The sequence below is a fragment of the Castor canadensis genome, chromosome 10 (genome assembly GCF_047511655.1).
Source record: "Castor canadensis chromosome 10, mCasCan1.hap1v2, whole genome shotgun sequence".
Lineage (NCBI taxonomy): Eukaryota > Metazoa > Chordata > Mammalia > Rodentia > Castoridae > Castor > Castor canadensis.
In genome coordinates, this window is record NC_133395.1 from 77,043,522 (window position 1) to 77,071,009 (window position 27,488).

The 27,488-nt window shown below is 42.8% G+C and overlaps 1 protein-coding gene and 1 non-coding gene across 3 annotated transcripts in view; both read left to right on the forward strand.

Annotated features, from left to right (window-relative positions):
* Positions 1 to 952: 952 nt before the first annotated feature.
* Positions 953 to 27,488, forward strand: part of Flt1 (fms related receptor tyrosine kinase 1) — a 161,314-nt gene continuing 134,778 nt past the window's right edge. The window contains exons 1-3 of one of the 2 annotated variants that reach the window (XM_020176806.2): positions 953 to 1,173; positions 1,297 to 1,654; positions 27,183 to 27,279. In XM_020176806.2, the coding sequence (XP_020032395.2) occupies positions 1,591 to 1,654; positions 27,183 to 27,279 (161 nt within the window). In that variant the 5' untranslated portion in view covers positions 953 to 1,173; positions 1,297 to 1,590. The remainder of the gene's footprint in view (positions 1,174 to 1,296; positions 1,655 to 27,182; positions 27,280 to 27,488) is intronic. The other variant, XM_020176810.2, reaches the window with a different exon arrangement.
* On the forward strand, positions 5,328 to 5,431 carry LOC141413148 (U6 spliceosomal RNA). The gene has a single exon (XR_012437968.1). It is a non-coding gene; the product is annotated as a U6 spliceosomal RNA (small nuclear RNA).

Here is a 27,488-nt window from a genome sequence, read left to right on the forward strand (position 1 = left end):
GCTCAGGTGCTGCAGCTCCAGGTGCAGGGACGCGCGCTTCCGGTGTGGAGCTGCAGGTGCCTTGGCCATGGCCTCTTCTTTCAGTGCGACCCACAGATGTGGCAACTTCTTGTTGCACAACCTTCCTAGGCGGGGAGGTAGGCCAGTCCTCCCTGCTTAGGAGCCTTCACAGTCCCTTTTATCATGACCATCTGACAGGTTCCAATAGAACTCTTTTTTAAGCCTGTAGTAGTTACAGGGACAAGACTGGGCTGCTCCGTGGATCTCAGGACGGCTTCAGCCTTTAAGCTAGTGGAGACATAATCGAGGGACAAGGCGGAATTAGTGTCATAGCCAACGATCTAGTGCTTCAAGTTAATTTCACCCTACTTTGTTCCAACAACAGCAGAGTCACTCATCCTGCATAGCAAGCTGCCACCAAGAAAGATCCCACCCCCCCAACATTTCGGAAATGAAATTCAAGTGCTCGGCCCTCATGAGTTGCAGGAACAGTTTCACGCCTTGGTCTTTTAAAGGTATCATGGTATTCCTTGTTTTGCTTCTAGGAAGCAGAGGGTTGAGGAAATGACTTGGGCGGGTGCATCGATGCAGCCGAAAAAGACACAGACGCCCTCCCCTGGGACCTTTGCGGGTCCGCAGTCTTCCCGAAGGTGCCAGGCAAGCGTCCGGTTCTCTCGGACGCTCCAGGTCCAGGGCCTTATGCCGAGGGTCTCTGGCGCCTTCCTAGACGTCTCGGGAGGAACAGTCTGTCGGGGTCAGAGGCAGTGGGACAGCAAGGGCAGAACAGGCAAAGGGAGAGGGCCCGAGTGCGTCTCATTCCTCAGTGCCAAGGACACCGTCTCGGAGGCGCGGCCAGCTTCCCTTGGATCAGACTTCCCGCCCCGAGGGCCGGGCGGTGCAGCTCCAGCCCTGTCCCCTCCCCAGTTTCGGGCGGCCCCCAGAGCTGAGTAAGCCGGGTGGAGGGAGCCTGCGAGGATTTCCTGAGCCCGATGGGCAGGAGGAGGGGCCGGGGCAGGAGGGCACGGAGCAAAGACCCTGAACCTGCCAGGGCCGCGCTCCAGAACCCGCACAGCCAGCGCCTTCTCACGCGTGCTCGGCCCCAGGCCACCAGCCGTGGCCGGCCCCCGCCCCTGTCCTGAGCCGCAGGGAAGCAAGCCCGGGAGGAAGAAGAGGGTAGGTGGGGAGGCGGATGAGGGGTGGGGGACCCCTTGACGTCACTGGAAGGAGGTGCCGGGGTAGGAAGTGGGCTGGGGAAAGGTTATAAATCGCCCCCGCCCTCGGCTCCTCTTAATCGAGGTCCGCAGGAGGCTCGGGGCGCGCCAGGCGGACGCTCGTCGCGGCTCCTTCCCGGCACAGCGGCGGCTCGGAGCGGGCTCCGGGGCTCCAGCGCAGCGGTCACCGGACGCCGGGCGGCGAGGATTATCCCGGGAAGTGGTTGTCTCCTGGCTGGAGCCGCGGAGAGGGGCTCTCGGGCCGCAGGGCAGGAGTGCGGGGCCGGCGGCGGCGGAGCGCTAGAGGACCGGCTCGGGCGGCTGGGGAGTCGCCGCGGGGAGCACGGACACCAGGCGAGCAGGCCGCGTCGCACTCACCATGGTCAGCTGCTGGGACACCGGGGTCCTGCTGTGCGCGCTGCTCGGCTATCTGTTTCTCACAGGTGAGGTGCGCGGGACCCCCGAGCCGGAGCGGGGCTGCGATGGGGCGACAGCGGGGCACAGCCTAGGGGACCGGGCCCAGGTGTACGCGGGGAGGCAGGGCTGCAGCTGAGGAAAGCGACCCTCGGAGGGAACCCGGGACACTTGTTGCAGCTGTAGCAGGCAAGCCTGGGACCACGGCACTTTTTTCTCTCCCCGGGAATGGGCTCCTCGGAGAGTGGCTGGCCGGGCCCGCGGACATCACTGCCCAGACCTATCGTAGCGTCGCGCCCGGGTCGATGCTGGGGCTGCCCTGTTGTGGCAGACGTCGCTGATCCCCTGCCGGGCTCCCGGGTAGGGTCTCGCCCCGGACGCGCTGGGTAGGGCTGCACCGCGCTCGCAGACCTGCCTGGCAACGCAGAGCCTGCGCCTAGGGGACCTGGCGGGGATGGCAAGGGTCCTCTGGCGCAGAGAGCGCGGGCATCTGAACATCGCAGGGAGAGGCTGAGCGGGGCGTTGGCGATGTTTGGGCACTGGCTCCGACCTCGCGCTACAAGGGCAGGAGAACAAATTTGGGGTGGGTCGCGTGTCTGCGGGGGTACAGACGGATCTGAGGGAGAGGGCCAGCGCTGGATTGCTGGATCCGCTCGGAGCCAGCGAGCCTGGCTGTCCTGGGGAACCGTCCTCGAGCGCGTGCTCTTCCACGCCGCGGGAAGCTCCAGGCGCGCAGCCACCCGGGTGGGGCCTCTGCCCGGAGCAGGCGGGGTGCGCCATCCTTCTCAGGTCGCCGGCGTGAGTGACCCTGACCGCCGAGGGCAGATGAGGGCCCAAATACCGTTAAGCTTCTGAATTGTAAGCCTACTTTTTAAATTCTGAGCCAAGAGAGGATGGACAGTGGGACCCAAAGATGCGATTTGAGGAATTCACGAGGTCCGCCCCACCACCTAAGTTAGCCTTCGCTCGGGGGTTGGAAAACCGGTGGTGGAACAGTCAGTAAGGAGCCCGGAGATTTTGCTAGCGCTCAGTGTGGAGACCGTCTCCATCAAGGAGTCAAAACCCCGGAGGCCTCAGGAGCTCGGACTTGTGGTCTCTGTTCAGCCGGGCCGAGTAGCTGAGCCCTCTAGCTCCGTGCGTGCAGACAGCCAGATGTTGAAGCTCTTTTCTTTTCAGCATCCTGGGTGAAAGGTAAAATAGGAAATAAAATACAGTAACATAAAATGAACCATTGTGATGATTCCTGTGATTAAAAGTCATTAAGGTTAACATATTAAAACAAAAATTTGCTAAGCCCCAAAGACTCAGTGTGAAGATTGTTACTTTCCAAGTAACAAGCAATACAGTAGTTACAATTAGATTGAGAGGCAGAGCCAAGTTTCAATGTTCGAGAACTCACCATAGGTTGGGAAAGGTGGTAAAGTAACTATATTAAATGAAATATTGTATTTTCTGTTCCACAAATATATTTTTGAAAAGTTGCTTATATGAAGATAAAATTGCTTAGAGAATTTATGTAATAGACACTGGTGTAGTACATAAAGTAAATTTAGCTAAATTACTGTGAACCCAGAAACACAAGGGAAAAGCACAGTTTTGAATTTTCTGCTTCACAAGTCTTTTCATTTCAAAACGTGGTCGACTTTACACGAAGCACAGTTTGTGTTTAGGAGAGTCCTGATCAGCGGAGCTTGACAGAAATGGAACTGGGATCCTCTCCTGATTTCTCTAAGGTTGATTATAGTTTATTTAAAAGGGGCAGAAATCTTGGAATTCTTTCTGGTTTTTTTTTTTTTTGCACGAGCTTTAGGAAGAAAGGGGGACAAACAGGCAAGGTGCAAGTGCCCTCACCCGACTGTTCTGTTAGCGTGCAGGTTCATTGCTGCAAAGCCAGCCTTAGAAAACTTGGCTTCTGTGGCTGGATAACATCTTACAGTGAAAACACCAGCTATCTGCTTTCTAAGCCCCTTTGGGATTTTTCAAGCCAAATAGGGGAGGGGTTGCATTTCTCTGGCCAGAAAGAAGGTATGGGTGAGGTTCTACATTGTGGATTCATTGAGAGTGTGCAGGCAACACTCCTGAGCCCCAGGCTGAGTCCAGTCTGGTGCCATAACCTTTGACTATTTCTCAGTTATCAGTATTGTGTTAGCATGTAGGACGTGTAAAATAACCAGAGGTTCAGTAGTACAAAGAGATAACACATCTCTCCACACCCCGGTACATTTACCTTCTTTCAAATATTCTGGAAAATAAGGAGAGGCCCATAATTCAGATGCTTTCAGTTGTATGTATGGCATCTCTCTGAGAGGATATCAGTCCTCTTGCTTCAGCACACCCTTGATTAAAGCCACAGATTTCTAGAGGGGTTTTGTTATGTTGTTTTTTTGGTGGTATTTTCTTTGCCCCATTTTTCTTGAGTTCTTCAGCAGCTAACATTTCCTGTTTACCAGAACTAATTGGAAATAGTTAAATTGTGAATTTTGAGAGAGAAATTCACAATAATAGCACTAAAGTAAATCAAAATTTACATGAAAATAATACCAGCCAATCATGAGGCCCATACCTGTAATTCCAGCACTTGGGAGGCTGAGCAGGAGGCTGGAGAGTTCCAGGTTGGCTTGGGCTACATTAGCGAGACCTTGTCTCAAAATAGTAATAAAAATAACTCCTATTTCCAGATTGAATGCGATATGGCCCTCATATCAAAGCCTATTTTATGTACCAATTTTTGTTGTTTTCTCCAAGAAGTGACACTTTTTCCTCCCAAATTGCATATTTGAATGGTAATTGTAATGTTAATTTGAATGGTAATTAGGACCTTTTGGTGGTTTACATTATTTTCCAACTGATGAATCATGTTACAAATAAAACTCCAGGTAATCACCTGCTCTGTTTCCTCAAATACTTTTACTTTACTCTTAGTACAGTATTTTGTTACATTTTTTTCTTTTCCTGTTGAAAATTCTATATGGGCTATGTACTTTCTTTTCAAATGATCACCAGGTAGGCCTTGTATATGCTAGGCAAGCTCTCCACCACTGAGCTGCATCTCCAGCCCTAGCTAATTGAGTTCTAAGGCCCATTTCCAACTCTGAAATGCAATGAATGGTTCTGAGAAACTGGTTGCACACGGGGTCTTTCTCTTTTGCCTCTCCACACTGTGTTTATATTTACACAGAGAACACATGCCGAACTATCTGATGCTATGGCTGTGTGACTATAAGGCTGATCTGGGTTTCTCTGGCTGTCAGTGGTCACACGGCACTTTCTTTTTCTCTACTAGAATGTACCTTATTAACTAATGAGCATGGTCTTTTGTGGGCTGCGTTTTGCAAGAGTTGAGCTGATAGGGGATGTCCTGCCAGTAGGTCACTTTGGGGTTTTCTCTCCAGTAGAATGTGTGAGTATGACAGAGGTGCTCCTGCACAACTTCAGTTGCATTACTGTTCTAAGGAAGCCAACCATTTTAATTCCCTATGTAGTTCTTGATCATCTATGAAGTTAACACCTATTTGGTCAAAAGATGGCTTTTAGCCAGGCATAGTGGCACATACTTGTAATCTCAGCAGTCAGCATGAATGAAGCAGCAAGGTAACTAGACCCTTACTTAAAAATTGAATCTATTCTATGTGACTTTTAAAAAACAAACCAAGAATTACTTGATTTTCTTTATTTAAAAAAATTATCAAAAATGCCACTGAAGTTCTGGCTTTGGCAGCACATATACTAAAATTGGAACGATACAGAGATTAGCATGGCCTCTGTACAAGGAGGACGTGCAAATTCATGCAGCATTCCATTAAAAAAAATGCTAAATCTACTTTGGGTGCATATAACATAGAAGTTGAAAATAATACATTGTAAACAATGGTTTTATATTGCTAAAAACATTCACACCCTTCAGGGAGATTTATGCAACTTGACCATCTGTGCAACAAAGTCATGGCTGCTGTGTGCCCTGGCTTGGGAAGTTCAGCACGTGAGGACAAGTAACAGAGTAAGTAGATTTTGCAGTGCTAAGAGCTGACGTGTATGTGTGAGCGGGCATAAAGCTGGAGAGAGTGAGAGAAGCCTGCTGTAGCATCGAGAGCAGGCATAGCAGCCTGGTTCGGCCGCATGGTTAAGGGTATGTGAGGTAATGGCATCTTTCAGTGTATTTGTCACTGTGGATAGGGGAGAAAGGACATTTGAAATCACACTAGACTCTATTTTTTTAAGTAACAATATGTACTATGACTGGTAAAAAAAGCATAAAAACATCCATCTGTTGCATTGGGTTAAACCTAATAGAACAGGGTCTTGTTCCACCGGTTTAGTCTACAGGAGAGGCTGGGAAGGAACAAGAAGAATCTGCTTTCCAGGATCATTGATGAGTCCTCACACATTGGGAGCTTTTGGACATTTCATGCTGCTGATTAAACTGTTGGATTTTGTACCGGATTGAGTAGGGGAAGGAAATGGGAGGAATGGGGTATGTGAGGGAGGCTTGAAAGGAGTGCCTCTGGCTTAGCAGCCGGGCTGGAGAGGGTTTCATTACGGAAATGGTTCCACTGAGTCTGCTGAAGATAGTGGACTAGACTTCCTGCATTGCTGCTGGGGCGGATGTGGGGGGATGTTGAGAATTCCCGGGGATTTCCCATCAGTCTTGGTAAACCTGGATGTCTAAAACCCATTTCTGATCACTCCTCCTTTTCTTGATTTCATTCTCCTTGGGAGACTTGATCTTGTCTCACAGGCACATTTATTGTGAGCACCAGATGGAACCTCATTCGTCCATCTATTCATTTCAGAGACAAGAAAACTGGTGCAGAGAAGCTTAGTGATTTTTTTTCCCTCAAGGTCAACAGCTGGTTCGTGACAGACCCAGGAAAAGAACCTGATGTTTGTTGTACAGACAACATTTCTTCTTTATCTGTGCATTTCCTCTAACCCAGAGTAGAGATGTTCAAATATTTGTTAAGTAACATTATTTCAGTGCTAAAATTTCTTCCTAAATGATGACATCTTATTATTATTATTAATTATTAATATTGTTTTTGCCATGCTGGGGTTCAAATGGAAGGCTTCAGGTCTGCTAGGCAAGTGTTTACCACCATGTTAAACCATCAACCCTGGCATTTTTTTTAAAAGATGAAGTTGTCTTCTATTTTTTTGAAGCCTGTAAGGGGCTTAAATGAAGATTATCAAAAGTGTGGCTGCTTAGTAGCACACCCAGACATGTGGTAAGAAGATGGACTTTGCTGTGAGCATTTGGAATCCAGTTTTTGAATGGCTGTGGCTTAAATAGTTGTTGGTTATGATACTGGCCTTGTCACCATGTCCATCTGCAGGCTCTGTGATCCAGCTACCTAAACTCTACCCCAGTCAAAGAAATTACTTACGCTCCTGCAGATGGACTTTTGCTTCCATCACACCAGTCCTGTTGCTCACCACCTGCAAGACCTTTGCCCTTATAATCCCTCCTCTTTGCCTGCCAAATGCAGCTTGCAAACTCCTCCTCACAGCCACTTCTGCTTCTTCCACGTAGCCCTTCTCCAGCTCTTCCTACCTTGTATTGCTAGTACTTGTGTCTATGTCCTCTCTCTTTGGGAGACAGACCATGTCTCAGCTGTCCTTAGATCCTCAGTAAGTGTTGGAGCGAATGAATATATAGCTAGTTACACTATCAATTTGAAGAAGACTCAGGGCCAGATAGGCATTTAAGCCAGTACATGAATGAGCTCCTGCCCATCCATTTGGCCTCAGTCATAAGGAATTACTTCAAGGGACTATTCTTAACAGATATCAAAAAGTGATGAAGATGTAAGGAAATCAGCTCTCTGAGAAAAGCAGCTCATGTCATCCCCTCCTGTTTGGACATGATGTTTCACTGAGACCTCTGAGCCATCAAACCAGGCTTCAGTCTCTGCTGAAGTTCTGTCTTAACCTGTACTGGTGAGACAGTGCCAGCACGTCTGCTTTATCCTGCAGTAGCTTATGCAATTTTTAGAAACAACAAGGCTCTCAGATTTTATGGTTTGACTTTTTGCCTTCTCTTTGACTCAAACCTGAGTCCCTGGGTGCTAGGCTGGGATGCAAACCTGAATGACAGACACCAGAATCAACTGTGTTGGTAGGGCGCCTTTGTTAGGGGGACAGACTGATTTGCCCTACTTCATGCCAACAGGTTGCTGGCAGGACTGCCTTCCTAGGTGTGAAACATGTTCTTAAGCAAATCAGGCACCGAAAGACAAATACCACCTGCTCTCACTTGTATGTGCAAACTAAAAAGCTGATCTCACAAGTAAGAGAGTAGGACAGTCACTAGAGACTAAGAAGAGTATTGTGGAGGGAGGAATGGGGAAACAGGATGATCAGGGACAGGTGTGCAGTTCTGTAGGAGGAAGAACTTCTAATGTTCTATAGAGCAGTATGGTTGACAATAACTAATTGTATATTTTAAAATAGCTGGTAGAAAGGAGTTTGAATGTTCTCAATGCAAAGCAATGAGAAATGTCTGAGATGATGGAACTGCCAATTACCCTGATCAGCAAGGCATTGCCCCATGTGTACATGTAACGAAATAACATACTTACCCCATAAATTACTATGGGGGCAATTACTACGTGCCAATTAAAAAATTAAAAACCTAAAGGAGGAACCAGAAAGTAATTGATAATAGAGATATAGTTAATGCATTAAAAAAAACCTGTATCCCATGGTTTGAGTTCAAATTGGTCCCTTCCTACCCCTTCCTCCACTCCAGCCCTGTACATCCCCATAGCAGACCCTAAAACATGTCTCTCAAAGTATGAGCCCACGTCCAGCAGCATCAGCGTCACCTGGAAACTTCATGCATGGGAGCCTGTCATTATCATAAAGTCCCCAAGTGTTTGGTTTGCACATTGAAAATTAAGAAGCACTGATTTTAGTAAAGGGTTCATTGTCAGTTCTGGTGTTAGTCCAGCTCCTTTTCACTGATACCCCAATGATGGATTTTTGACCTGTGTGACTAAGGCACTAGAGCCAGGCCTGCCACAAGCCTCTTCTGGCTTCCACAAGCCTCTTCTGGCTTCCACATTGGCCTTGTGCCCTGTCACCTACTGGGACACCTGTGCCCTACTTCCAGTCTCATTTTACAGAATCTTAGACTTCACTTGGACCTGTAATCAAAGTAAACAGAGGCTGTGGTCTTGAGGAGAACCATGGTTAACCAAATCATGGGTGGATTTAGTGGAAAATAGTAGAAATGGCATTAAATAACTAGCCTTTAACCAGAAATAAAAGTTATGAGGCATTTGCTCCTAAAACACAATTGCTGGTGGTGAAAATCAGCAGTGGTCAGTGTCTTTTCCCAGAATTTTTGCTGTTGAGGGGGTGTCACTGCTGTTCTTGTCCTTGTCACTGGCTTGGCATTTAATGTGTTTTGCACTTGCATTTTTCCTTGTCTCATTAGTTCACATCTTGGCAAAGGCTTTTGTCTCTTCATAGATTATCACAGAGCTCACAAGCACTTTTTCTCAGCCTGGTCTTCTACCCTTCCATTGAATGGGTGGGGTGTAAATGGGATTTCCTTTCAAGCCACAGACCCACCCATGTGGTCTACAGAAGCAAAGCTACAGCAATTTCCAGATTCTTTTGTTGAAAGAGGCCTCAAGTGAACCTAGCATCACTGAAAATCCTTGGCTTTTATTATATACAAATATAAAACCACTTAAACTCAAGGCCACCTTCAGCAAAACCTTGATGAGTACTTAGCCTGCCAAGGGATTGCTGTGAAACCCTTTGTCTCTCTCTAGGGCTGTAGTCACGGCTGTGGGCTCTCTGTTAAAACTGTCTGGGGAGCTTTAAAAACTCTCCTTCTCTGCCTGCACCCCAATCAGTTTAATCACAACCTTTCCAGGGGGACCCTAGTATTAGTCAATGGGCAGCTGAGGTTCAGAACTTCAAACTCTGTCATGCATCAGATCTACCCAGAAGGCAGGCTGAACAACAGATTGCTGGGTCCTACCCCAGAGCCTATGATTCAGCAAGTCTGGCGTGGGGTGGACAGTTTGCTTTTCTAACAAGTTCCCGGGTGATGTTGATACATGGTTTAAGATCCATAGCCCTAGGGCTAGTCTGAGGGGCCTGACAGCATGAAAGTCACCTACCTGCCCAGGTGCCAATCTGTAAAAGGCACCAAGTTGCCATGAGACCTATGACAAAGTGGAGGAAACTGTATTTACGAGGATTCCTGCCAAGAAGAGTATGTGTCAGTAGACTAGCAGAAGAAACACTCAGACCAAGTCATGTAACCAACGTGATTGAACCGAATGCCTTCTGGACAGAGTAGGTATGCTCTGCTGGTTGGGGTGTGGAAGTTAGGAGCCAGTACTGATTGCTGGTCTAGATAATAGAGCTAATACTATCCCCTTCCCCCTCCTCCTCTGCCTTACTCTAGGTAGCACTTAGTGTTTGCTCCAGTCACTGGCCAGTGTCCTACTTCTAGGCCCTGGATGCCTATGTATCTCAGCGCAGCCCTGTTTCACTCCAGTCCAGCCTGCAAAATGCCGCCTGAAGCCTCGTAATGCTTTGCCTTTCTGATGAGCTGCTGTATCTGTATGCTCTAGTGTCCCCATGTGGGTGACTTCTTTCTATCTGCTGGAGCCATTGCTCTTCTCCATTGTCAAGAAAAGTTGCTGTTGGTTGAAAACATGGTACTGGAACTCTTAGTGTGAAATACCAAGAATCAGGCAAACTCGCCTTCTCTGAGCGCACTTAGGGGTACTCGTAGGGTGTTTAATGCCTCTTGCTATGTGAGCACCACTTTGGCACCTTTTTTTGGTGTGTATGTGGCAGAATTGGGGGTTGAACTCAAGGCCTTGCACTTGCGAGGCAGGCACTCTACACCTAAACCACATCCCCAGCCCTTTTTTGCTTTAGTTATATTTTTAAAATAGAATCACATTTATGTCCACATGGACTGGACCTCAATCCTCCTATTTATGCTTCCTGCCATAGCTGGTATGGCAGGCGTACCACCACACTTAGTTTTTTTTTTTTTAATTGGTTGAGATGGGGCCTCACAAAGTTTTTTTGCCGGGGTTGGCCTTAAACCGAGATCATCCTAATCTCTGCCTCTTCCACTGTTAGGATTGCAGGTGTGAGCCACTGTGCCCAATCACTTTGGCCCTTTTAGTTTTGAATTCAGAAAGCATGTCCTCTACCTACCACTCAAGCACTGTTTCTGCAGGACTGATATGCAGCAGCCATTTGGGTACATACATCATTTGGGTACCAAACAAGCTGTCCCAAAACAACAGTTTGTTACGTTCTCAGAATGCAGTGGGTTAGACACCTGGGTTTGGCTCAGCTGGTAGCCTCCCCCAGGTCTCATCTGTGTCACCTGGGCAGCCTGGTCCCTGACAGTTTGCCTGGGACTTGGATGCTAAGCCTCTCTGTCCATGCTGTCCTTCCTTCCTCATTCAGTAGTCTAGCTGAGGCTTCCTTATGTGGAGTCAGGGCCATTCTTAGAGTTCGTGGTGGAAGCTGCAAGGCATTTGGCGACCTGGGCTTTGGCATTCCTACATCACTTTGCCACATTCTTTTGGTCAAAGCAAGTCCTAGCCCAGATTCCGGGGGTGGGGAGGAGTGGCACAATAGGGTGACAATGTCTTCTAATCTGCCACACCACTATTTAACACTTCTTTTTTGCTTTTCAGTTTAGGTTGGAGTTTGGCCAAGAACATCATATAATTAGATAATAATGATAATATTACGTACTAAATCATACCTTGGCCCTTCTAACCAGTGTCTGAGGATGAGACTGCCTGTCAGGGAAAGAAATTCCCATTCATAAATCTTTTGTTTAGTGCACACAGGCCGTGGTGAACCTGGCATGCCATGTTGGGACAGTGGCCTCTAAGCACTACCATGAATGACACCTGCAAGGGAGGACAAGCTGACCCTGTAGCTTCTTGGCTACATGGGGTCTCTCTCTGGCTCTTTCTTCTGGAGAATGTGCTGAGAGATTGTTGGGGGAGGGGAAAAGGAGGAAAGTAATTTGGATTGACTGCCAGGCACTTTGATTTACTTATGTCACTTCACTCATCCCAAGAGGTAGGAGCAGTACTCAGCATCATGAGGAAAGTGACAAGGCTGGGTAAATGAAATACTTGTCCCAAGATCACAGACGTGGTGTGTAAAACTGGAATTATGTCAATCTGGTTCTGATAGACCAAACCTCCCTGCTTACCCATGTTACAATCTAACAGAAAAGCAGAGGAGAAAGAACCTTGGTGGGGTGGGGTGGGGGCTAGGCTTCTCTGGCTTTCAAAACCAATCTGTCCTTGGAGTTTTGCCATCCCAAAAGAATGTAAGAAGCCTCTGTTACTCCAGCTTAAAGTGGCCTTGGGAGATTCCACTGCTGTGTGTTGCAGACACCATTAAAATCTCCATGAAGACAAAATTTTAATTATGTGGTCTTTCTTATCATAGGTATTCAAGAACCTTCTAAAGTATGTCAGAATAGAATCCCTAAAGCCACTAAGAACGTGAGATTTTGTGGTCTTCCAAACCTCACTCCTAGATGTGACTTTAAACCACATTACGGATTGTAGAAAGGTTCTCATCAGGCAGGTCTTGGTAAAAGCCAGGATGTTCTGACAGGCAGTTTCCAGGAATCCTGCAGCTGCTCCTTTGTGTACCTTCTACAACCAGGAACCTCAGAGACTAGCAGCTTCTCTGGAGTAACTGGAGTATCTGAGGGAAGGCCTGGAAGTGAGGTCCACCCTGCAGACAGATGCTCAGGGAAGGAAGTGATGGAGGGCGCTCACTTTGGGAGCAGCTCCTGACAGAGGTCGCTTCTGATGGGCTGGAAGCCTGAGTCTGGTGCTGAGAGTTACACCAGATCAACTAGGCCACAACTCAAATGTAGGTCTTCTTAATTTTGCAACCAGTGTTCTTTCCACCAACTTTTACTTCAACCAGCTTGAATGAGAAAACCTTGGGATGGGGGAAAAGGATTTCCTTTTCGGGGTTCAAAATGAAAAGCAGACATAGCTGTGAAAAAAGATAATTGCTTGAGGTCTTTTAGATACTTCTCAGCCTGAGGTGGCCATGTTACAGGATTTGTGTTCCCTGTGTGATGGGAACTTGTCCTTGTACAGTTGGCAAAACTGGAGGCTTTTTGTTTGTTTGTTTTTGGTGGTGCTAGGGATAGAAACCAGGGCCTTTGTACATGCCAGGCAAGCGCTCAGCCCTGGAAGCATTTCTACAAGCTTGGTGGCTCCTTGAATCTCCTCCTCCTCCTTCTCTTCCTCCTCTTCCTTCTTCTCCTGCTCTTCCTCCTCTTCCCATCTCCGCCTTCTCCATTCTTTCAGATCTGCCAGAAACCAAGAAAGAGAAAATAGCATTTTATCCTTTCTTTCCTCTCCCTTGAAGAGAGACACTTTTCTATCCTAGAATATGATATGATTTTTTTTCATCAGAGTCTGAAAAAAAATCCTCTCCTGCCACCTATTGAGGAATTTTATCTTTGGCTCAAGCCTGGAAAGTGTGACCAAATGTGGTTGTATGCCTTAGATGAAAATTACAAAAATGGTGATATAAATCTAGATTGATTTTTATGGTTGTTTTCTTTGTTTCTAAGTTGGCATTAAAGAAACTAAAGATATCTGTAAACAGATGAAAAGCCAGGAATATAGTAGAGAGCACTGCAAACAATTTCAAAAGGCAATGTAAACTTTTTCTGCAGCATTTCACCTGTGATTACTGGTTCTGTTGTCCTTGCAAAAAAAAAAATTGTATAACTTTCTTTTTCACTTAATGTCTCCTGCTGAACCAGATTTTTGTTCTCTGAAAAATTTTTATAGCAAAATGCCTGAAAACTGAGCATTTGTGTTGGATTTTGGATACCTACAACTTCTTGAGGGCTAGAGAGTATCTGACTCATGTTGTTGGTGGACAAATTTGAAGCGACCTGTCAATCACACTCCCAGCCCATCCCCTGTCCTCAGAACTGGGAAATGAAAAATACCTCACACAGAGTATTTCCCACGCAAAGTAATTCAGAAAGTGAGTGGAGAAAATGAGAAAATAAGCAGGAATGCTAATTTTCAGGAATTCTAATTTCCCTTTAGCCTTTTCCAACTGACAAAAGTTAGTGATTCTAAATTTAGATATGTTTTTCTTAGGAGTAGTAAAAATATCTGAAAATCCAGAAATAAAGTTTGTTTGATGTGGAGTGGTTATTAGTTTTTTAAATGTGTTTTATGGTCCAAACACATGGGTCTGGGACTTCCTTGCTGGTGTAGACCATTTCTCTTTTTAGGGGACTGTTTATTGCAAACTTGGTAGGAGAGACTTAAGAAATATATTTCCTTTCAGTGATTTGAAATGTGCTTACTCCTATGATTTAATGAGGAAAAACATGGATCATATCAAATTTAATTCTCCTGATGCCTATTTCATAGATAGTCGTCATTGTAAATGTGTATCCAGTTTCCAAGTTGAGTTCAGGCATATGCAGAAGACTAGTTTAGAACATTTAAGCATTCAGTTAGAAGATGCTTTTATTTATGAGTTTAAATTTTATGAATATATAAATATTTTATTTGTGAGTATACATATGGTGATACTCACTTTGCTTCATGTGTACCATTGAGTAAGTGTTCTTATTTTGTGAATTTTACAGTGAATTGTACCAAGGTGAATCATGTATATTAAGGAAAGAATTTGTGACTCCCCATATTAAAAATGTGCACAGGAAGAGATCTCTATTTATTAACTGAGATTATCTTTAGATTTCTTAGAATTCACCTATTCTACTTCTAAATGACATATCTTAAGAAGCCAAGTTTGAACTGAAAATCCTTCAAGAGAAAGGACTGTTTTTGATCCATCTTTGCAGTTGTGAGTTCAGTACAGTACCTGGTACATAGTAGTCACTCAGTAAATGCTGGTTCTGAGTCTCAGAGGCCTTGTGGGAGTCATGGCTCCATACTGTATGTGAGTACGTAAGCGGAGAAGGGTAGTGGAATGCACTCAAGAACTGGCAGTAATTTTCCCAATCCATATGTAATATTCTGTTCTTTCTTTTTGGGCCATCTTCTGATTGGAGGCCATTTTTTTGGCCTTGGCTGAGCTGGCTATGAATTGACTCTAGGCTCAGGACTGAGAATTGGTTCCCACGAGATACTGTCCTTGAGATGAGCCCTCTTGCTAAGATTCTCTGAGCAAGTCAAGGTTCCCGCATAGCTCAGAAGAGGCAGTTGACTGGGACCCTTCAGTTCCTGGGTCCACTGACAGCCTGAGATGGTAGGGAATGCCACTGTTGCTGCCAGTGTTTTGCTACCTTGAATGAGAACATTTCGGTTGAAAACCATTTCCTCTTGGCTCAGGGTCACCCATGGTATGGACTAGAAGAGTAGAGACAAAGGAGGACAAGCTACTCCTGGCTAATGCATCTCATCTGGTAGTTTTCTTTTATTCCCCTTCAGTCCTGAGTCTCTACCGCAGTCCTCTGCCACGATGCAGTTTCTAAAAGCGCAGCGTGGCATGGGTATGTCTTCTGAAGAATGCTTGCTTGTAACTTTTCCTCCAGTGGCAAAGTAAACCCAGACTAAAAAATATGTGAGGCAGAGCATTAAAACATCACAAATGAGCCAAGGAAAGCAGAGTCTAAAGAAGCAAGTTGTTAAAAGGAAGCAATTTTTGGGCTGGAGGTGTGACTCAGAAGTAGAGCAATTGCCTAGCATATATGAGATCCTGAGTTTGATCCCCAGCAGAAAAGAAAAAAGAGAAAAAAAAATAAAGATGAAGCTTTGAAGATTTGAAAGTTTCTGAAGGAAAGAGAAACAGATTCGGATATTTCCTTTAGAAAATGTATGTTCATTAATTCTTTAGGTTACCTTAAACTCCATTCTTCTGCCAGAACATCCTTCACTCCCTGGGCTGAAAGAGGCAGCCCCACCCCTGCCCTTCCTCGTGATAGCACACAAATATGATGCAATTTAATATTTATATTAAAAGTAATTCTTTATATGTAAAATTTCATTTATACCTATATATACTAGTTCATCTGTTGTCCATGCTAAGTTATAAACACTTTCAAGAGAGCGAGCTTGTTTATTTTGTACATTTTTGCATCCCTATCTTAGAATATGTTGACATATTAGCTGGAAGAATTAATATTATGGTTGAAGACTGGAGAAGTCAGCAAGGTACAGAGGTGGGTGAAAGAACTTGTGTAGACAATATCATGGGGAAACCCTGGGATTGGCTGGCAGTAAAAAAAGAGGAAAGGAGAGGAGATGAACAAGGAAAAGAGTTCTTAGATTCCCAGAGTCGCTCGTGGAAGTCCACCTGGTACCCAGCTCACCAGTCTCACCCTGGGAAGGGGCTGGCTTCATTCCAGGGAGCAGCTCCACGGTTGGGACCTCTCCACAGAGTTCTTCCTTCACTTTTTTGTAACTTCTCCTTACCATTTTTCTCCTTATCCTCCAGAATGAGCTGACTCATAAGTTGGTGGCCTGTTGACAGTAGAAATTATTATTGTTTTTCTTCTCTCTCTTTTCTATTTCTAGAAATAAAGCTGTAGGTAGAGTAATGAAAATGTATGAGAAAAGGCACCTGGAGAATTAAAACCAGTCCCCCTCAGGTTTGGGTACAAATGACTCTAAAGTCTTCTCTGGAGACTTGGAAGGAGGGTCTTAACATCACATACTGAAGAGTGACAGATATCAGGTGTCAGTGAACTATTTCTTTTAAAAGTTGAGATGCAAAAAATAAATAAAAAAGAAAAAATAGAAAAAAAGTCAAGATGCTTTAGTGGAAACATATTGCTTTTTTTTTTTGGATGGGCCTGGTGTTTGAACTCAGGGCTTCATACTTGCAAAGCAGGCACTCTACTGCTTGAGCCACACCTCCAGGCCATTTTACTCTGGTTATTTTGGAGATGAGATCTTGTGAACTATTTGTCTGGGCTGGCCTCCAACTGAGATCTTCTCAATCTCAACCTCCCAAATAGCCAGGATTACAGGTGTAAATCACCAACTCCTGCTTTTAATTGTTCATTGTTCCCTAGAACCTTGACTGTCAGCAAAATTTGTATAACATTAATTCCATTTGAGGTCAGATTTCTTTTTTTAAAAATGCTTGTAAAATCTTAGGAAGGCACAACTATTGACAAATATTTACTATATCGATTATGTAAGTTCTAAGAAAATATGAAAATGAAAAGGACCCAGATTTTGAAACTTTTCTCTTTTTTTTTGGTGGAACTGGGGTTTGAACTCAGGGTTTTGTGCTTGAAAAGCAGAAGCTGTACTGCTTGAGCCACGCCTCCAATCCAGAGCCAGATTTTGAAAGAACAGTTAAGTCAAATGTTCACCCCATGTCTAAGCAGGATTAGTCTCCAAACTATGAGTGATGAAAAGGAATTATATTTCAAACTGTTTAACTTAGAAGGAAACTGATTTGACAATAAAAAACACAATGGTCAAGATGAGTGTTTAATGAGTCTTAGAATGATAAGTAGCTTTCAAAACTCAGTTCTCCTGTGATGGAAAACTATCACACGCTTCTAGCCATTTAAATCTGAAAAGTCAGGGGGTTTGTATGTATTGTTGATTGCAAAGACAGAGCTCTCAGTGTTCCTCTTAGTGAGTGATTTTAAAACATCTCCTTTATAGACAGTCTAAAGGATTCCAGAAAAGTGTCTTCTATGGAGTCTGGACTTCATAAGCTGTGTTAAAGGAGGTTGAATGCCAATATAGGAACTTTAGTATGCTCAGCCTTCTCATTTTGTTCTCTCTCTCTTCCTGTTTTTATTTATTTGTTTGTTTATTTATTTTGAGGCCAGCCTGTGATCCTCCTGTCTCAGCCTCCTGAGTTCTGGGATTACAGGCATGTAACATCACGTCCACCTTCAATCTCATAATGTACCTCTTCCCCTATTTTTATGTGCAAGTAAGCTGTGTTCTGTCAGTACTCATAATAGGTGATGAGACTAAAAATATTGAAGAGTATATGAGGAGAATAGATGAAACTGCATTTACTAATATTTTTTGCTTTTTCTTGCACAAATAATGAGTGTTAAGGTACACGCTTGTCTGCCTAGCTGTATGACAGCCAGGTTTTATACAAAAAGGCATTATTTTGGATTAAAAATTAAAACTCAAACAAGGTGCATTTTAATGGTTACTTAATATCCTCACAACGTTACTCCATGGTAAAGTTATTTGTTTTCCAAAAAGAGAAACAACTTGTGAATCTGTGCCACATGGCAGGTTATAAGCAGTGGCTGAACATAATTAAAAGGTTCCAATTCCCATGGCCAGCTCTTCCCAGGGTCTTCTCTGCAAGCCTTTCCTTCTAAGAAACCCCATGGGGATCCATGGAAATAAGGTGTCTCTGAAGATACCGGGGACGTGGGCATTGAACAATAATGGTAGCAGAGTATCTGGTAAAATCTTTGGGCAAATACCAAACTGTATGACTAATATTATGTAGAACAGAGAAAACTAAATTTTAAATTGTGGGGGTGTACATACCACCTTTTGCTTCCAGATTGATAACTGTTTGCTTAAAGGGAATATAGACAATGCCTTGCAAAGAACTGAAACTTGTAATTCTAAGTAATTTAATATTAGCTCTCTAATTGCTAAAGCAGTTCAAGCATCTTATAAACCTTACTGCCATGCCTAATAGTGCAAGTCTATCCAAACGCTCTTTCTGTTACTGATTCTGGATCACTACATACAACTGTTTTTTGTAGCAATTGATTTAAGTTGAACAACTCCATAAAAACATTACTTACTTTTGACGTGGCTCAGTGACTCATGCCTGTAATCCCAGCTATTTGAGAGGCAGAGATCAGGAGGATCAAAGTTTGAGGCCAGCCTAAACAAAAAGTTAATAAGACCCTGTCTCAACTAAGAAGCAGGGTGTGGTGATGCATGGCTGACATCCCAGAAATGAGGAACGTATAGACAGAAGGATCACAGTCCAAAGCTTGCCCAGGGCAAAAACACAAGATCCTCTCTGAAAAATTATAAGCAAAAAAAAAGTGGTAAAGTGCCTACCTAGCAAGCATGAAGCACTGGGTTCAAATCCAGTGCAGCCAAAACAATAATGAAAAAACATTACTCACTCCTCTGAAGCTAAGTGTAGTAAATTTAGTCTTGTATGTATTGAAATCACACCTCTCCTTCAGTACAATCAGTAACAACCAGGTGTTCATTATCTGGAAATGCACATATCCTTGCCTGAAAGCTTTCATCTTGAAGCAGTAGTTTAACACTAGGAGTGATTGTGATGTCACTCAGGGCCCCGTTTCCCCTCAGTCCTCTGAACAGTGCCAGGAAGAAAGCCTTAGTCCTTAGGATGGACACACGAAATAGACCAGCTTCCTGCTGTGGATAAAGAAAACTGCAAAGAACACTAGTTCTGTTCATGGCCCTTTGCAGAACCAGATGAAGGTCTCCCAGACTTTTCTACCCAATGCTGCATAAGCTCTGTCTCGTGTCCTGTCAGCGAGGTCTTGACCTTTGCTCCAGGCAGCTTGGGTGACTCCTGTGATATGGAACGGTAAACTGAAAGAACACGCTGTTAGCTCGGTGGAGATGGGTTTTGAATTCATTCAATAAGAGATCAGCAGAGTGGGAGGAGAGCATTGGGGGTACAAGGGGACCCCTTGGTCAGCAGATTTCTCCCTGGCCAACTTAATTAACTCTGATGTCACATGAAAAGGAGTTGTGCATGGTGATAGGTCACTGGAAGGGTAGGCTCCTGATGGCAGCTGGTGACAGATGCAATGATCAATGACTGCCCTGTTAAACTGTGACCCTCTGAGAAGCCAGTGTCAAGTCAGAAGCTCAGAGAGCTTGCAGACGTGTTCCTTGAAGGATGTCAATGTTAGAAAACTGTTCTCCTGGTAAACATTTTTAAACACACAGATGATTTTCTTTGAAATAACTTTTACAAAGTTGAAGGGAAAATGAATAAATTTAACAAATGAAGACTGGACCAATTTGGATCATTTTAAGCACGGCCACTTCAGTGGCTTACACGGCGTGACATCTTGTGCTGTGAGCTGCAGCAGCTACTTCAGGATCTTACTGACTGACAATTCAGATGTGAATTGTACGCACTCAGGGTGGAGCTCAGTGGTAGAGTGCTAGCTTTGCACACACAAAGCCCTGAACTCCATCGCCAGCACTGCACACATGCAGTTGTTTGAACAATATATATGTATGACAACTTTAAAACAAGCCAGAGTGGAAGAAAAAAACATTAAAAAATTGTTGTGGCTGATTGTGGGACTTGATTGATACGCCCACACCAGTGGGGAAGTGCCAAGGTTAATTACTGGCATTAAACACCTAGATAATTTCTTTTCTTGTTTTTGGCACCTAAATTCTTGATGGAAGCAGTATATCAATAATTATTTTAAGTTTTCTATTAAGGCACCAACAATTTTAAATCTACTGATTTGAGGATTACCTAGAAGAGCAAAAAATGCTAACATCAGAAACCAGTGAATTCTTTTTGTGGGTTTGGTGTGGTAAAATAGTGAGTTTAACATACTGTAAAGATTTAGAGGGAACTTTGTTGCTGGACAGCAGCTGCCTGAACATTCGAGTCTCTTTCTGGGTCCTGAAGATCAGTGACAATTTATCCTAACCTGTAATATTCTGCTGCTCTAAAAGTCACACCTCGTCCTGACTACATAAGGGATTGGTCAGCAGCAAGCCAAGCTTTGTGCTAGTACTCCATACAATTCAGTTTCTAAATCCCAACCTGGAAAGTCTACACTAATGGAAGAATGCAATGAAAATGCATGAGTTTGTCATTGACCTAAGGCCAACTGTTAAAAATCAGAGACCTGCATTGTAGGTTCAGCAGCAGAGCATGTGCTTAATGTCCATGAGGCCCTGGATTCTGTCCCTAGCACCAAAAATAAATAAATAAGACTAGTTGTTTTGGAAGAAAAGAATATTTAATAATTTTGTGGCTAACTGTGGGATTCCATTTGTATTGCCACCATACAATTTCCCATGGTTTTCATGACTTCTGTGTCATTGATTGGCAGATGGAGCAGAAACCCTCAGCCTTTCTCATTCTAGAAGCAAGAGGAAAGTGCACCTCACAATGCTTTTCATCCCAGTGTGTCCTGTCAGCTTAGCCATCCCAGTTGTCCTCACTCAAGGCAGGAACTCTAATTCAGTACGTTTGCTTATAAACGTTCCCTTCATGCAATCTTATACATAACCTGAACAGAGGATATCAGGGTTAAAACCAACATTTAACTTAAATTTAATTACCAGATCCCAGTAGACGTCAGCATCTCAAATACAAACTCTGGGAGCTTCTAGAAATTTGCAGTTGCATTCTTTACCTCTCTCTTACCCTTGCCACCAAGGGTAGGAGATTCAGTTTGTGAGATGTGAGCTTTTAATAAGCTACATCCTGGGGAAGGAATCTTCTTTTATTATGAATTATATTTAATTAACCTCACATAACCTTGGTAAATGGCTCATGGTCTTAAATTCAGATTTTAGAAACATGATACTTGGGAAATTGTATTTAAAGAGACAATTTATCATGTAGGATTATGTGCTATTGAAAACAGTATGCAGAAATCAAAGACAGATGCTTCTTGTCGGAAATAAATCTAATATACAAAGCTTTGAGTTAAAAACTAATTAGAAATCAATTTTAATACAAAGGTAACACCAGTAGATTCTTTTAGAGAGATCTAGCAACCTAATTGTCAATGAGACTCAGTTTGCTAAAAAATTCCCATTTAAATAGTTAAAATTCAAAATATGCAACTAGAAATGATTTTAAATTAATACTAAGTTGAATCTTAAAGATCATAATGGAGCAGCAAGATTTTTTGCAATATGTTTGTAAAATTTCTGTATCAATAGTGATATTACTAAATATAAAGGAAATATTTCTTTACAAATCAGCTTTCTAAAACTTTACGGTGAGCAAACAAACCAGGGTAGAACTTCACACCATATACGACACCAGATTTTGAAATAACTCAGTATTCAGGCCTTCATTGTAAGTCTGTGATCTCTTCAGCAGCTTTATTGAGATAAAATTCACTTCTGTGGGAGATCAAAATATGACACCCCAAGTATGACTATAGGAGATCAGAACATTGGAGGGGCTGAGTCGGTAGCTTATAGTATATCCAGAGTTGTACAATCATCATTACTTTCTAATTTTAAAACATTTGCATCACACCAAAAAGAAACTCTATACTCATTATCAGTCTTTCTCTATTCATCCTCCTCCAGTCCTGACAACCTGTATGTGTACGTGTTTTGGTTTTTAGAGATAATGCCTTGCTTGCTCTGTGGTCCAGACTGGCCTGGAACTTGTAGTTCTCCTGGTTTAGCCTCCCAAGTGCTGGAATTCCAGGCATATTCCACCAGGCTTGGCTTCTATTTTCTATCTATGATTTTGTGTATTTTAAACATTTTTATATAAATGGACTCATATAATATGTGACCCTTTATGACCGGCTTCTGTTACTTAGCATAGTGTTTTTCTTTCTTTTCTTTCTTTCTTTTTTTTTTTTAAGCAAGAGAGATTTACTTTGTCACGATTCTGCAAGCTGGACGTTAAGATCAAGTTGCTGGCAGGTTGAGTTTCTCTCAAGGCCTCTCTTCTCTCTGTGGCTGGCAGAGGGTCACTTTCTCACTATGACCTGACATGGCCTTTTCTCTGTGTGCCAGAGTTCATCTATGGTGTATCATTTATCAGTACTTCTTCATTCCTTTTTATTGTCAAACAATATTCCATCGGATGGATATGCCACTTGCAAGTTGATGAGCTTTTGGGTTGCTGGCACTTTTTAACAATTATATGTAATACAGCTGTGAGTATGTATGCACAAGGTTTTACCTGAACGTGTGCCTCCAGTTCTCTTGGGTCGATACTTAGGAGTGTAATTGCGAATCATGTTCTACCTAGGATTACCTCTCTCTTTGACCATTTGAGGAACTAACATGCTGTTTTCCAAAGTGGCTGCACTGCCTTAAAATCCTACCAGCTGGAGAGGAGGGTCCTAATTTCTCTACCTTCTCACATATCTTTTTAGTTAAGCTCTCCTATTAGGTGTGAAGTGATATCTCATTGTATTTTTTATTTCATTTTCCTGATGACTAATGATGTCCTTCATCTTTTCATATCTTCCTTGGAAAAATGTCTATTCAATTTTTTAAATTGGGCTGTGTTTTTAAATTGTGGTTTCTAACTTCTACATTGTGATCAATGACTGTGACCTCAGAATCAGGACTTTTAAGCTGAAGAGGTCATTCAAATCAAAGTCTCACTTCCTCTGGTAATGGGTGAAGAATCTGAGGCTTAGAGTGGCTTGCTTACAAGGGCCACAACAGAACTAGTTAAGTGCAGGGCTGAGGAGATTAATGACTCCAAATCAAAAATGGAAAAACAGATGTTTCATGATTTATACAGTTGGCAGGGGATATGTTCTGAAAAATGCATCTCAGACAAATTTCTTGTTGCATTATTCAGTGTATGTATACAAAGTAACACGGTCGCAACATCACTAAGCCTAGGGGACCACCATTGTACATACAGACTGATGTTAACCTTTCTTACAGAGTACAATCCTTGAGTTTCCATGTAACAGGGGCTTGTGCTAACACCTGGTAGAGAAAAGCTAGGGGAATTGTCTTGAAGTTGAATTCAACAAGTAAGAACACCTTTTATTTAGATCAATAAAATTAGCAGTTTTCTAATGACACTTTTAGTTAGTCTTAAAACAGGAGTATTTTTTGAGTCTTAAAAGTGACAGCAAGGCTGGGAGTTCATCCTTTTCTATCATTCATCACAGTAAGTTTGAAGAGTTTTTAGAGAAAGAGACTCAATCATTTGGACACTGAATTTGATTGCAAAATAAAGACACATTGCTTGGCAACTTACTCACTCTTCTACTGAAGTCAAAGAGCATTCCATTTTGCCTAACAAAATGAACGTGGAGAATGGAAGGTGACTTTCTATTTGACATTTGGCATACAGGAAAGGAGAAATAGGATTTTTTATCAGTGTAGCCACGTTCTATTGTACCTATCAGGTAATATAGAATGGAAAAACAACAAAGGAAATAGTCAGAAAAAGTCACTACAAAGTGCCAGTTTTAAAATAAGAACACATTCAGGTGTGGGTTTTTTAAATGCTGTTGGTCACACTGCTTGACCTTAGTAGCTCTTCCTTACAAAGAAGCATGTAATAAAGCCTATTTTTATGGTCTGCATTGTGCTTTCTGTTTTGTTATTATTATGCTAAATAATAATTTTCCGGTTATTAAAATATCTATATATTGAATTGTTGTTGACAGATGAAAAGGAACACCACCATTCTTTTAAATCATATTTCTAGGCCACTGTGGCACAGTGGAAAGTTTGACACCCACCCAAACTTTACAGTGGAGGAATCATTGTTAACTTAGAGCACTCCACCCTTGAAAGCAAAATATCCTGGGGATTTATCATCTAATTGGGCATTGTGGCTTTGAGCTACTGAGAGGAGCCAACTTAGTGGCTGGACGTGGTGTGAGGATGCCCACGCTTTTGGATAGGACACATTTATGTCTTTCGGTGATCATCTGAGATGCAAAGAGTGGCTGGCATGCACTAGGTGCTCAACTTTGCTAGCTGCATCTTCATTACTCAAGTAGAGGTAGTGATGAGATTGCCTCAAAGAAGTGTTTTAGGGCCTAATGTGATTCGAAAGTGTGTGAGGAATAAATATTTCACTTTCCTTTTCCTTATTAGTTTTCCTGTTAAGCTATAGACTTGGTATTTCCATTATAACTATTTTTTTTTTTTTTTTGGATACAGGATCTCTCTATGTAGCCCAGGCTGGCCTTAAACTTGCAGTCCTCCTGCCTCAGCTTTCTGAGTGCCAGGATTACAGGTGTGTACCACAGTGCCTGGTTTCCATTAATCTTTATGAGACCCTGCTTTCCTGTTAACTGAGGAATAGTATTTACTTGGTGTCCAGTTACTTGGAAATACAGTTTCTTTATACTTCTCTTTTCCCTGGCTTTAATTTTAGTCTAGCTTCCTCATTCCAAGTACAAAGTTCATTGATGTTAGCGGTGACAAACTATACAGCAGTATTTTAAAAGCCATTTTCCCTCTAAACTTTCCAATAACCCTATTTTCCTCCAGTGTCTTCTAGCCACTCGTCTGGTTGTCCTTGAGTCAGAGAACAGTGTGAGGTGTGTAGAGAGGAACTTGTGGAAGGCATACTCCTTAAGGGATTTTCTAAATACAACACTTTTCTCAGCTGGGTCTTTGAGGTTACAGGGTCTCTCTGACGAAGGTTATTAGAATTGACATTCTAAGTTGCTGGTGAAGATTCATCTAGTTTGGAAACCTCCTATCATGAAAATGGAGGCCTGTTCTGGATGGGAAAGGTGATCACCTGCACTTTGACCACAGAGATAAGAGCAAATAGTGCCAGAATTTTCCATAGATAGCTTTGCTGGATTTTTTTCACCATAAGAACAATTGCTCAATAAATTCCCCAGAGTTCCATGTCATAAAAGACAGAAACTATTCTGGCCCAGCAACTTTTCAGAGTAGGTGTTATTAGTTGTTAGCTGTGCTTTAGGGAAACTTGCTATTGTCAGGGACCACTGATTTTGAGCTGTATGCTGCTCCAGGAAACTCAAAAAGATAAGTAAAGTATGCAGTGTGTACCTGAGTTGATTTCTTCTATGCATCTGTATGAAACAGTGATTTTACTTTAAGTCAGCTAACATTCAGTCTTTTATATAGTAGTGATTTTATATCAGAACCTGTTGTTAAAAAAGTTACCTTAAAATGTTAATTTAGGTCATGAGCAACATTGGGCACATTATGTAATGTTTATTTAATATCTTCCCTTGCAATTATATACGTAGCAAAATATCCCCTGACAGAAGTTGGGGGAAGTGATTCTGCTGTCGTCGTGGTCAGTAGGCATCTGACTGATGATGAGCAGCAAGCTGGCCCCTCCCATGATGCAGCACGGAGTGCACACCCCCTGCCTGGGAGCGATCATGGGTTTCCAGGTTTACCCACGAGAATGTTAAAGAGCAGCCAACTAAGTAACGCCAAGGCCATGCATCAGTAGGAGGAAAACAAAGTTTCAAACGTGAATCTTTCACCTGAATTTGGATTTCTTTGACATACTAGGGCACAAGGGAAACCCAAGAGGGCACAACTGGGTGTGGCCATGGGATATGACACACAGATGTCCCAAGCTTTGAGTTCCACTGTGCAACCTCACTTTCAAGTAAAAACATTCCTGAAGATTGGTGCCAAATACTTAAATTCCCAAGATTTATCTTTCATCTCTATCCTAATCCTGATTCCTGCCTAAAGATCGCTAGTGTCCTAGGCCTCTGATCTCTGGCTTTTCTCAAGCATTACATCTGTGTAGGAAGGAAGAGGAAGAGGGAGAGGAATGAGGGATAAGCGGAAGAAGGAGGCTCTAAGAGAGATCCCTGGTGATGCTATTCTGAGTCATCAATGAGAGCTTCAAGGGAGGCTCAACCCCTGAGGACCTTCAGCTAAAGAATCATGGGATTGGGATAGTCAAAGTGGAAGGTCAAGATCCAAGCGCATCCCGTCCATTTTACAGATAAAAGAACTGAGAGCTAGAGAGGGAGGTGACTTGTCCAGGGTCACTTAGCTAGTTGTTGTGTCGAATAAAGAGGTATAAATCCTGAAGCACTTTTATGTACCTTAGTTCATTGCTTCACAACAATCCCATGAGACGTTTGTCCAATGTCATGTTAAGAGTGAACAATTCCTTTTCTACTGAAGTACTCACTATCGAAGGAACTTGGAGATTATGTAACACAAACCAAATGACTTCTAAAACTGACTCGGATTCTAAAATTAGTTTTCCAAATGAGGAAACTAGTTCATAAAGGAAAATGACTGGCTCAAAATATTACTCAACTAATGATTGAGCTACATCTAGAATCTAGGAAAATTTCAATACTTTATTATACATATTTATGGGCTAGAGTGCAAAATTTCATACATGTACACAATTAGTAATGAACCAATCAGGGTAGTTAGTATTTCCAAAAAGTTAAAAAAGCCTTTGTATTTGTACAAAATTATTTGTATTTATGGGTACAGTGTGATATTTCCTTTTTATCCAGAAAAAAGATCAGTTGGTATTACCAGATGACCCCACTGACAGAAAGTTTGGTCTTAGACATAAACTTTGCATGACACATTTAATCTTGAGAGTTTTAATAAGTTATCATTACATATTCTTCATATGGTTGCCTTTTGAATCATATGTGTATCTACTTACATTCTAAACAGATGGGCTTTTAGATAACATATTTAGGTCCTTTGATAGAAAAGGATATGTAATATTTGTGGGCAAGTCTTGGACTAGGAAAAATTTATGAATTAAAAGAAACTTATATTCAAGGTATTATTTTGTATATGTAAGCAAATTAAAGAAAAAACATACCTACTAAAAAATAAATAGATAAGAGGGTGATTTGCAAATAATACATTTAAAATTTTTATTTTCCAGGATCTAGTTCAGGTTCAAAATTGAAAGGTCCTGAACTGAGTTTAAAAGGCACCCAGCACGTCATGCAAGCAGGCCAGACCCTCTATGTCAAATGCAGGTAAGCAACTGTTGGTTCAGGAAAAATCTACTTGCCTTTCTCAAGTAAAATTCCCTGGCAGAGCAGAAAGGTTAGCTCTCAGAGTAGAAAGGTGGGGATGTCTTGGCCTTCTGTGAGCAGCGAAGTGCCAAGTGCACAGATCTACTTGCACATGGATGGCGAGTCCTGTGGAGGGAGAGCATTACTCAGGGAAGAAGAGGGAATGATGC